Source organism: Sminthopsis crassicaudata, chromosome 3 (genome assembly GCF_048593235.1).
Source record: "Sminthopsis crassicaudata isolate SCR6 chromosome 3, ASM4859323v1, whole genome shotgun sequence".
Taxonomy (NCBI): Eukaryota; Metazoa; Chordata; class Mammalia; order Dasyuromorphia; family Dasyuridae; genus Sminthopsis; species Sminthopsis crassicaudata.
The window spans coordinates 479037046-479049784 of record NC_133619.1 but is presented as its reverse complement, the minus strand read 5'-3'; the positions used below and the strand labels follow the sequence as shown (position 1 = coordinate 479049784).

Sequence of the window (12739 nt, the reverse complement as noted above, 5' to 3'; positions counted from 1 at the left end):
CTTAGTTTTAACCTGCTAGCTTTCTGTTTTTCCCAATAGGACAATTTTTACTTTCTCTTTATGCTATCTTTAAAATTTCAAGAAACCAGGATTATTTGTGAAGCATGCACATGTATTGAGATGACTAACCAGAGCTGCTTTCCCTTTAAGTGAATAAACTGCAGTAAAATCTTATCTCTGGCCTATGCTATTGGCAGTTGCTAGTCAACAAATTTACCCAACATTTGCCACCTTTTTATCTCCTGAGTGAGGTTCTGTCTACTCTCAGCTCCTTCTGTTATATATCTTGTTTCTGCTGTGGAGAACTTAGTGCTTCTCTTCTTCATTTTGCCATCTATTTTATTGAATTTTTCACATTTTTTCACAATTTATATAAAGGAGACAGCCTGTCATAGAAATAAATAGGTTCAGAAAACCGGAATTCAGCTACCACTGCCAAGACTGAATTTGGGCAAATCACTTAACTTCTTCACTTGTAATAATGAGATTGGGATTAATTGATATCATTAATTTCTTCTAGTTTTAACAATCTGTGAGTTGTGCCTTCCCCACCCCCAACTCCCTAGCACAGAAGAAATTATTCTATGGCATGAATACCACTTTTAAAAATTCACTTCTAGGTTCTTTTTTAAAAAAATGTTAAAAGTTTTGCACAGCATACTTTTTTTAGACATTTGGAAAAACACTTGGGTTCTCCATTATCTTCATTTATCTTTTTCTCTACCGGTGGCCTATATTTAAACGTTTTACAGATATCCAGCAAAATCTGACACTTTTTAAAAATTATATATAGCTTTCTATGAAAAATTGACGTAAGGTTTATGATGCTCAATTTTTCTAACCAAAGTGAACTCTTTTGTTTTAATCATGGTATGTTCTCTTGAAACATTTAACTCTAGCTTACAGTTTCTCTTTTCTTTCCAACTGCTTCTTCCATTTCATCCCCCCCAAATTTATACTTACAACTCCAGCCACAAATGTGAATTGTTTTTAATTTCTATATCTCATCATAACTTATTATTTCCTCTTCTTTTTCTTCCTTTTACTACATCTTCTTCATGAAGAAGACCCTAGGCTTCATATTCCTGTCTCACTCAAGTACCATCCTTTTTGTCTTATATAGTAGTTCATTGAGTCACAATACTCCTTCCCCTCAACCCATTTTGACACTTAAGTTGCTAAATTCCTTAGCATATATTTATCCAGTATCTTTCTTCTGTTGCTATTCCCTATCTCCAATATTATTTTGATAGTTGTTTCACACTGTACTACATTTTTCTATAATTCCTTTTGAATTCTTTCTCTCCCCATCCTCCTTATTCCCACTGCCCTTGTTCTCTTAACTTTAAGTCTCTTTTGGAAAACATTTTTCTGATTGAATTAAAAAGAAATAATTTGTACCCCCCCCCCAAAAAAAAAGCAAACCTTTTTTTTTTTCCTTCTATGAAGTTGATTACTCTAGCCAATTTCATGTTGATAGAAATGGAAGGTATGCTCCATTCCAGCATCCATCCCTCTACTCAGAATGTTTAAGTACTAGACGCAGAACTTTTCTTTGGATTATTCAGAGCCACCAAGCTAGCCAAATAGAAAGTGCTTGAGATTGAGAGTCAGAGAACATATATATTCAAGTCCCAACCAACCATGCTAACAGTATGACCTTTAAAAGTTGCCAATGTGTACTGTGCCATATAGTTGGCTTCCCAATTCATACATATCTACATAGAAATGTTCATAGCATTCTTTGTGCTATCAGAGATTTGATGGGAGGAAAGGCAAATGAGAAGAGGAAACTCATTGAGTACAGAACAGCTAGTCAAAACTATGGCCTAAGTGATATTGTGTAATGAGAAATGATTACTAATAATTCAGTGGAATATGGGAAGATTTGTATGAACTGGTTGGAGAGTTAAATAAGCATAAACAAGATAAAATAATAAACATATTCACTAAAGAGAGTTGAACTCTTGAGTAATGAAGACATAACCTTTCCTCTCATAACAGAGAAGCAGAATATTGTAACCATGGTCAGATATGGTCACTAAAATAGGTATTTTTAAATTGTTTTTGTCACGAAGGTAAGGTTTAATCTAGAACAAGGAGTATGGTTGTATAAAAACAAAAGATATTAATAAATATTTTTGGGGGGAGGGAGGTTAAGGAAATTAAGTTAATCTGTCCTGAACAATTGGTACTACCTTGCTGATTTTTGATGATACCTATAATCATTTTTTCTTCTCTTTCAAAAGTAATTTCCTTAATTATGCATTCCAGAAGGAGAATTGATCTTGCCAGCTAGTAACTCACCAGCTAGTTCTGTAATCATATTAGCCTGTTCTTTCAAAACCTTCATATTTATTTCATCTGAGCTTCATGATTTAGCTTACTATGCCTTTCACTTACCTTTCATTTTCCTGATAATTGCCTTACTCTGTTAATCCCAGGACAAAATCATTTTGCTTAGAAAAGAGAAGTAAAATATGCCAGGAAATTTAACTTTTTCATTGTGATCGATTTTATAATGATATCTATTCCAGATATTAGTTCTGTCAATACTTATCCTTTCCTTCACTTTTTGAAAAATTTAATTTCATTGATACATGTTAGTAATTTATCAGTTGCTCTGATTTTGGCATAAAAATAACTATAGCAAAGGTCTATAGGGTTGAAGTCATGTCTTCATGTCAGCTTTGTAATAAGTTTTCCAAAATTTTCATCTTTCCCTTCTTTAGTACAAGTAGTCTATGGCGTACTTCTACAGTGATATTGCTTCTATTTCTCTTAGATTCTAGGATCTAGATAAAGATTATAGAGCTTTCTAGATTCCCACTTAAAGCTTTAGGAAAATTTTATCAATCAGAGATTTGGAGATGGTGCATTTTATATTTTAAACAGCCTAAATAAATAATAGCAGTGGAAAGGATTGAAGGATAACTAATAGTCAATTTGCCTTAAATGGAGAGTATAATGCAAAGCAGAAAAATGAATATTGGAAAGATAACTTGGAGCCAGATTATAGATATCTTTTAATATTAGACTAAAGAAAACTTCCTCTGTAACTATCCCCAGCTCCATAGACTATCATGTGGCTTCAATCAGTACATTTCCTTACATACTCACCTTACATATTCAATCATTTGCCAAATCTTGTACTTTCTGCCCTTATAATATCACTTTGATTTATTCCCTTCTCTTCACTCATGTGACTGTATTCCTACATGGCCTCCATTACCCTTTACAGAATATAGCTTCTTTATTTGTCTTCCCAGACTCAAGTCTGTTCCTTCTCTGATCTCTCCTCCCTGTCACTGCCGGAAGGATTTTCCCAAAATACAAGTCTTTTTACTTCCCCTATCGATAAGTTCCAGTGACTCTCTATTGATGTGGAATCAAATATTATTTATCTCATACTTTTAAAATTAAATGAGGAACTAAATACATTGAGAATGCATTTTTTTTTTCCTTTTGGGATGCACGATCAGAAAATCTTGGAGACTTTTGCTTTAAACAGCCAACTGTAAAATGAACTTTCAGAATACATCCCTTTTATAAGTTGAGAACTGTACATATTTTTGTATGTGTTTCTTTCATTGTCCTTTCCATCCCAGAGAAAGGGTACAAGTGATTCATATATGCATTTGTGTATATGAAAGAAATATCCAAACTAATCCATTTGTGGGGACAGAGAACATTTGTTCTTCCTTGGGCTTTTTTTTTTTTTTTTTTTTTTTTTTTTTTTTTTTAGTAGACCCAAAAAAAGGAAAAGAAAATTATTTGTTTCTAAAAATTAAGATTGAAAAGTATTTGTTTTAGAGTCCAGCAAAATAATTTTTAGTGAACTGCTGCTATAGGAGATAGACAATCCCACTAGATATAACAAATTATCATTTCTTGGTTAATAAAAGAAGTAAGAGTATAGTTTGATAATCAAATTCATTTATCTTCCATTGATACCACATAACTCAACTGTGAAATATCTGATTGAATGAATGATTATTAGGAAGATAATAGAGGTCATGTTAATTGGTAAGGGGGGAGGAGTATGTTTCAGATTCAGTGTGGTACAAAGAACTTTCATGTTATACTTGTAGATCACTGTAAGATAATAAGAAGGGCATAAAAAGCCAAGCACAGGACAGGGATATTATAGAGTAAAATATGGAGACTATAATACATTTATAATACTATAATATAATTGGAGACTACTATGTTGTATAGTTTGGAGACTATATTATAAATGTAAGGAAAATCCCAAAATTAACACATTTATACATATATATATATATATATGTATATGTGTATATATATATATATATAATGTGCATATATAAAATGCAATGCACTTATAATATTATAATAAATTTATGATATAATACATTTGTAAAGTACCATGTTGTGCTAGATGCTGGGGGATACATAACAAAAAAGAAACTGAGAAAATAACAGTTACACATTTATATACCAAATATGTGGTATATGTACATATATCTATAGATATATAAAAATAGAGAGGAGAGATAGTGGTAGCCAGGGAGATGATGAAAATACTCATGTAGAAATTGGTTATAAGCTCATCTGGAAAGAACTTGGTCTTATATAAGTCTTGTATGGCCTATATTACTGCATATAGTAAACATTTCTTTTTGTTACTTTGTCATATCTGACTTTTCCCGACCCTATTTTTGGATTTTCCTGGCAAAGATATTGGAGTAGTTTGCCATTTCCTTCTCCCCCTCATTTTATAAGTAAAGAAACTGAGGCAAACAAAGTTAAGTGACTTGCCCAGGGTCACACAGCAATTAAGTGTCTGAGGTCAAAGTTGAACGGCAGCACCCCCTCTAAACCTTACAATATCCACTATGCTACCTCACTTTTTGGGCAGAGCATTTATTTTGTGCTCATTATGTGTAAGGCTCTTTGCTAATTAATGCTACAAATGCAAGATAACAAGATAGTTTTTACTTAAAAAACTTTATACTGTAATAGAAGACAAAACATAAAGAAGTGTTTTAAAGAGAAAAGCTGTCCTCAAGATTGAGACATCTTGAGGTAGCCAGTGCAACTAATTGGTGGGTTGGTGAAGTATTTACTGAATGAATGCCTCATAAAGTCAAAGAAATAATAATAGCACTTTAAAGTTTGCAAAGCCCTTTATGTAGTTTCACCACCCTAGATTCTAAAATTCTGTGCTGACAAAACCTCTGAGAGCTAGAAAGTTTGCCAGTACATCTTCACCAATGACTTTGTCTGAGTCTTATTGGAAACCAGCCAGATTAGAAGATCCCTTCACCAGAAATTGGTTTCTACAAAGGCATAGAAAAGGTGATAAGTTGGGGACACATGATGAAATCCCAGATCCTTGAAATTAGGAAAGAAAATACTAGATTTAGAGTCAAAAAGGCATGGGCTCATATCCTGCTCATGACATTGGCTAATTTTATGACCATGGGTAGCTCATGTAAACTCAATTTTCTTGTCTTTAAAAAAGAAAAAATAATAATTTGTTTTGAATAAATATTTTGATGATTTTTATTAAAATATTATAGTAGATAAGATTAGAATTTGTTATTGAGATTCTGCTATCCTTAACATATTTTTAGAAATTTACAAGAAAAGGACTTGTATATAAGGTATCCAGGGGCCCCATCTCCATAAATGAATATAAATTTGAAAAGTGTTGATTAAACCCCAAATTATGTTAAAGAAAAATGATTTGCCTTAGAGAAAGGGGTAGCCTAAAGAATGAGTACCAACTGTGGTTTTGCTTACATTCTCCTTAAGTTCCTAAAATCATTGACTTGTCATCTTTACTTTTCTTGAAATCTGACATTGTCTCTTATATGAATATTGTGAAAAATAATTTACACCCATTCACCCCTTGAACATATTTTAACATTAGAAAATTTTATAAAATAAAAAGTTATATGGCAGGATCAGGCAGACTCAGGTTCAGTAATATAAGTTCTTTATCCCATCTCTGACTTTTTGAACTTCAGTTTCCATTAATAATTTCCATAATACCTGACTCATTGGTTGTTAGGCTCAAATGAGATAATTTATGGAAAGTATTTTGCAAATACTAAAGAGCTACACAAATGTCATCTCTTTTTCTGATTGTACTCAAGTACTATAAACTGTATAAAAGTGGTGTGCTTAGTCTGAGGTCTACAAACCCTCCAGGAGTCAGCCCAGAGAGATTTCAGGGGAATAGTGAACTGGGATGTGGAAAAAATTACATCTTTATTTTCCACTAACCTTTGATTTCCTTTGTTATCCTATGTGCTTTATGCATTTAATTATAAACATTTTCTGAGAAGGTGTTTGTAGCTATCACCAAAGAGTTAAAGGGGTCTATGGCCTCCCCAAAAGTGAAAAAGTCCCTGATAAAAAGATGGTATTTTTCTTCTATGATTATTATTATATGATAGTTGCTTATCTGTTTGTTTTTCAAAAACTTCTTTATTTTTTCCCCTCAGGAAGGCAATAGAAGAACTTCTTAAGGAAGCTAAACGGGGAAAAACCCGAGCAGAGACAATGGGGCCTATGGGGTGGTAAGTTTCCATATAGTAATCTTAGTATTTTAGCGTTAAGAGAGAATGTAATTTTTTAGAGTTTAATAGTTCTTTCTGTTGGATCATTTCCAAGAGGCAAGATACTAAAAGGTACTTTAATGAGAGGTATATTTCATCTGTCATGATCTTTTGCTTTGATAATAGTCCTAAGTAAGTATCTTTGCATAAGCACAGTAATTAATTTATGACTTCACAATCTGAATTTAGAATAACCCAAACATTCTAGATTGATTTACTTTTGTATAGTTTCTAGGTAAAAAAGTAAATAAAGACCCTTAGCTTGGTGCTCACTTCTATTCAATAGTCCTTCATTTCTTTCCTTAGTTCATTCCCTATAGCCACTGTTCCATATCATCTTAAAACCTATCCTTCATATTTAATAACAATTTACCATTCTATGTGACCGAGAGTAAGACCATTCAGCATGAATTCTCCACAGCTACCTTCACTTGTCAAAACTTCTCTGACTTTATCCATTCTCTTCATGGCCACACATGAAAAGGTATTTTTACTCTTATTAACACTGATTCCTGCACTGATACCTTTAATTCCATGTTCTCCTACCTTTTGATCCTACAGTCTTTTCCTCATTTATATTTTTCTTTTCTTCTTTTTTTTCCCCCCTGAGGCAATTGGGGTTAAGTGACTTGCTCAGTGTCACACAACTAGGAAGTGTTAAGTGTCTGAATCGTGATTTGAACTCAGGTCCTCCTGACTTCAGGGCTGGTGCTCTATCCATTGCACCACATAGCTGCCCCCCCATTTGCATTTTTTTAGCTTCTCACTTTCACCTGACTCTCAAATCCTAAAAAAAGCCTCCTGTGACTCTTCTGTCTCATATGGCTACTGTCCCATTTTCTCCTCTTTATTGGCTATTTCATACATAAATTTGTTGAAGAATTGATTATCATTGGTTCTCAGGTTTTAAGAAGAGGTAAGAAAAGAACTAAAAATTTAAAAATATTCTCATTGTGACCACCACCAAAAACTTACCCTGATTGACCCTCACGTTCTAGTTGGTAACAGCCTTTCTTCTTAATCCTCATGCAACACTTTTACATTTTGTAACTCTCCATGCATTATAATTTAATAATTATACATGTTATCTTACAGCTCCATAAGGTCAGAAATCCTTTCCTAAACTTTTTATCATCTTCCATTCTTAACACTGCGCTCTATATGCAATAGGTATATAGTCAGTGTTTGGTGAATGGCATAGCTGTCTACACCTTACTGTTACTTCCATATTTTCTTTGCCTCCTTCACTTACCCTCATCTTATTCTTCCCTGTTTCTCACCATCTTCCTCTGCTTGCCAATACCTGCCTTTATGGTGTGAAACTTTAGTATTCATTGAGATGCTTCCAATTCCTCTGCCTCCTTAAGTCCCACTATCTACTTTTCTCCACTTCAGTCACACAGAGGAGTAGTTGCTTATTAGATCTCACTATTATCCATAAATGTTACACTTCTCTATTTAGAAGCTTTGAGTCTATCTTTCTGTCCCTCCCAAGGCTTCACCTCTCTTGCGCCTGTTTTTTGTTCTCTTTGAGACCTCTGATCCCATCACACCTTAGTCTGCTTTCTCAGTCCTTGCTCCAATTTCTCTCCTCCATCTGCAGCTTAAACTTAATGGTAGTTTTCTGAGTCCATTGGTCTGTTTAACCACAGTCAGACACACACTCTACTTTGATCCCAACATAGTGATGTTATTTTGGTAATCTTTTGAGTAGGGACATCAAGACAAACACTTGATTTTTCACCACAGAAGCTATTCTAACCTCTTTCTTTCCTTCTTCACATACCACATAACTCTTCTTACAGGTAAGTAGATAGCCCAGAAGTCAAGGACATTTGAACTCAGATCCTATCCTAGACACTTTCTAGCTTTTTAACCCTATCTGTAAAATGGGGATATCTCTCAGGTAAAATGAGGTATTTGTAAAGTGTTTTGCAAATATTGAAAAGTTATATAAAAGTTAATTATTATTGTCATTCTTATCACTTCATGTCTCTTAGTTGAGTACCTTGGCTCTTTGTTGGGAAAAAAAAATGAGGGCATCTGATAACAGCTCCCTCTTTTCCTATCCTTTTTCTCCCCAAATCCATTGGCATCAAGCCCCATTCTTTCCCATTTCCTCTCAGTCTGTGATAAAGACATAGCCCTTGACCTTACTATAAACAGTCCCTTTACTTTGTGAACTTAATTTTATTCTCTTTTTGGTCAATTTATTTATCTTTTTTGGTCATTTGCAGCCTCAGTTATCCTCCCTTCCTTATCAATTTAGTCTTTACTTTCTGTCTTTAAACCTGCCCAAGTTTCCTTTAAAAAAAAAACAAAACAAAACCTTCACTTCATCCTCTATCCTTTCTTTGTCAGCTAAACTCTTGGAAAAAATTGTCTATATTTCATTGCCTTCATTTCCTGTCTTCTCACTCCTTTTTCAGTTTGGTTTCCAATCTCATTACTAACTGAAATTATCTCCACAATTACCATTACTTAATGGCCAAATCTGGTGATTTTTTCTCTTTCCTAATCCTTCTCAACCTAACTGCTATATTTGACACTGTTGATCACTGTCTCTTCCTAAATACTCTATCCTCTCTGGGTTTTTGTAACACTTCTTTCTCTTGTTTTCTTCTACTTGCCAGACCACTCCTCAGGCTTCTTTGCTGGTCCCTTATCCACATTATACCCACTTACTGTACCTCAGCATTCTGTGTTGGGTCCTCTTCTCTTATTCCTCTGCATGCTATCAGCTCCTACAGGTTTAACTATCTCTATGCAGATAATTCCCAGATCTTCATATCTAGCCTCAGTCTCCATGATTGCCTCTTGGACATTCCAATATGGATGTCCCAGAGGCATCTTAAACTCAAAATGTCTAAAACTAAACTTTTCTTTCTCTTTAAGTCATCCCCTTGTCTATATCAACCAGGCACCATCATCTTTCCAGAGTACTGAGTTCATAATATCTTCATTGTCTTTAATTCCTCACTTTACCTCAACTTACATATTTAATTAGTTGCCATATCTTGTCTTTTCTACCTTTTCAACATTTTCCCCATTTTAACATCTTTCCACAGTGCCTAGTGTACTTATTAAATGTTAATTGTTTGATTGATAGTTCAAACCTTCATCAACTTTTACCTAGATTATTACAACAGATACCTAATTGATCTTGCCTCAAGTCTCTTACACTATAGCAAAAATTATTTTCCTTAAACACATATCTTTTTCATATATAGCCTGACCCCAATCTACCATTTCAGCCTCTTACCCTCTGGCCTTTTCTCACTTTTCAACACTCATGAATACTACCTGTGCCTTTGCACTGACTCTCCCATCTCTGGGAGAGTCCTTCCTTCTTCACCTCCACCCCCATAGAGTCTTTCTCCTTTTAAAATGTGTCTGGGTCTATATTGGATTACTTGCCACCTAGGAGAGAGGATGGGGGGAAGGAGGAGGAAAATTTGGAACACAAGGTTTTGCAAGGATTAATGTTGAAAAATTATCCATGCAAATGTTTTGAAAATAAAAAGCTTAATTTAAAAAAAAAAAAAAAAAAAGATAACTGGGGCTTCTCAAAACAGGTGAGGGATAGATTTCACTGGAGTAAAAAGAGGGGGAAGAGGGTAGAGAGTAAACTGAACTAATGCAAATACATCTCTCTTTCAGTCACTCCATGTTTCAGCCAAACTGGCCATCTTCTTGTTCCTCACATATGATCTTCTTGCTTTTGCAGACTCCTTCTTGAGTCACAGGGCCTCAACCGTGGAATGACTGAAATAGAGTAATGTATGGTAAGCATAGAAAGGCTGTTTGGAGACAAGTTGTTAAGAGCTTTAAATGCCAACCAGGGGAGGTTTATGGATGAAAATTAAATAAATAAAAGGGCTTCTGTTAAGATTATATAACAGTAAGCAATTTGAAATTTAACAAATATATGATAACTTCTATCAGTTACCCTGAATAATGCAAATAATAAATAAAACATTTACCTTTTAATTAAACTAAAAAAATAAATCTTTGTTGCCATCTTCCACATAAAACCTTTCCTGATCCCCAAAATGTGCTCTTCCAAACTATATTTTATTTTACTATTTTGTGTAGTACACAGATCCCTACACACGTTTATATTGTGTTAGAATGTAGCTCCTTCATTGAAAGTTGGAATTCTTTTGGGGGAGAAAAACTTAAAAATTTTAAATTAAGTTTTGGGGTATTTGTATCACCTAATACAATATCTGACCCATAGTAGGTTATTTATAAATACTTGATTTGAGTTGAATGGTTAATTTGGTCATTTCATTTACCTCCTTTTTTCTCTTTATTTCCCTTGAGATCAGTGGCATATGTCTTTGAAACAACTAACCATGATTAGCTGTACATTTGGACCTATATAAATAGGGATTGAACCTTGGCCTCAGTACTATAATACTCTAACCAATTCAGTTGAGCTAACCTATGTAAATTAGTTTTGACATTAAAAATAAAAATTTTATTATATTTAGTTTTGTATCATTAGCTTTTATTTTAATGCTTGTCCTAGATTGATCATTGGATTTCATTGCAGCACAAAGTAAATATCAGTAATTCTAACATGTTACATTGGGACAGATTTCAATAGTATTCAGAGACCTCCAAAGGAGAAATTCCATGCCAGAAGACTTTACAAAGCTACATTAAAGGGGGAGGGGGGCGAAGGATACTTCTTTCTTTTGTACTCTAGCCTTTTCTAGCTACAGGAGATACGCAGAATCACTTCAGTCTTTGTTATCCTGAAGATGGTTGTTCCTCATCTCCCTTCTACCAATCCCTAAAAAGATCACTAATTCTTGGCTGTAGATCATTTCCCATCTGTTCAGGTTCATCTTTTGCATTCTTAAAAATGAACATTTTCCAAGGGAAGAAGGGAAAACCTTCTGTACCTAAGCAACAGTAATTATTTTATTTTGCTTTACTTATAATTTATGCTATTCTCTTATATTTTTTTTTTAAGGAAGAAGTACTATTTCTTCTCTTTAGATCATCAGTAAAAAAGATCTAAAGGAGGTGGTTGAGTTCATGCCAGAAGGAAATTGCTGAACTAAAGAAAATTAAAGTAACATGCCATTCTTTATTTCTGAAAAGCGATCATTTGGTGTAGTAATTTCCTGGATGTCATTCATCAGAAGAGTCCTTTAGACTTTGTTCTTGACTGAGGCCCTGTAGACCCTGACATATTGGGCTCATGTGACCTCCTTTTAGTCAACATAGAGCAATTTCTAAGCATAAATTTCAGAAACTTGGCCTGCCTTAGTTATCTCTAAAGCTATTTTCATTCTTTTTTTTTTTTTTTTTCCATTTCATTTCAGTATGTTGGCATGTTTGTAAGCCAGTACAATTTAAATTGAGTCATTTTGATTTTAGTGTTTGTTTTTAAATAAACCTGAAAAACTCGCATAAAGTATTAATTTCATTGAAAAAAATGTATTAGAAAAAAAATGTATTAGCGACAAGAATTTGAGGTTTAATTTTCTAAATTTAAAAAGTAGGGTTTTTTTTATATATATATATATATATATATAGTATTTTTTACTCTGTTTTACATCAACCTGGTCACTAAAGGAAAAAATTTCTATGTAGATCTTTTAAGAAATTAACCAATAACTTTGAAAGAAAAATCTAATTTGAGGACTTCAGCTGCCTTATCACTTAAAATTTTAGAAACTAAGGCCCAGAGAAAATCCTGATGTCACATAGCAGGGTCAAGGATAAAATCCAGTGACTGAGATCCTCAGGTTAATATTCTGCCACATTGCTTTTGTTTATGTGATGCATTATCTGATATCATAACACTGAACTATTCCTGTAACCCATATTCCTTTCATACACAGTCGTGAAAATGAATAGGAATCTGTGAGCCATAAATGTATTATCGTTAGAATGTATTATTGTTGACTTTCATATATATGCAAATGGTTTATTAGTGTAGTAGTCCCTTTATATCCTCTCTTAATTCTGATACTGTTTATGTACTTCTTGGGTTTATTTTTCTGTTCTACTACTGTCCTTTCTATTCCAGTTATATTTGTTTATTTCTCTGCCAATAGATTGTAATAATGGAAGAGAGCTATATAAAACAAAACATAATATTTGTAATATGAAACAATCCTTTCTCATGG

At 33.6% G+C, this 12739-nt stretch overlaps 1 protein-coding gene across 3 annotated transcripts in view; it reads left to right on the top strand.

Annotated features, from left to right (window-relative positions):
• The window catches only part of POLR1D (RNA polymerase I and III subunit D), a 59647-nt gene that overhangs the window by 34423 nt on the left and 12485 nt on the right, over nucleotides 1-12739 (top strand). For 2 of the 3 annotated variants that reach the window (XM_074303588.1, XM_074303586.1), the window contains exon 2: nucleotides 6477-6551. The exons of the other annotated variant lie outside the window; for it this stretch is intronic. In XM_074303588.1, the coding sequence (XP_074159689.1) occupies nucleotides 6535-6551 (17 nt within the window). In that variant the 5' untranslated portion in view covers nucleotides 6477-6534. The remainder of the gene's footprint in view (nucleotides 1-6476; nucleotides 6552-12739) is intronic. 3 annotated transcript variants of the gene reach the window in all.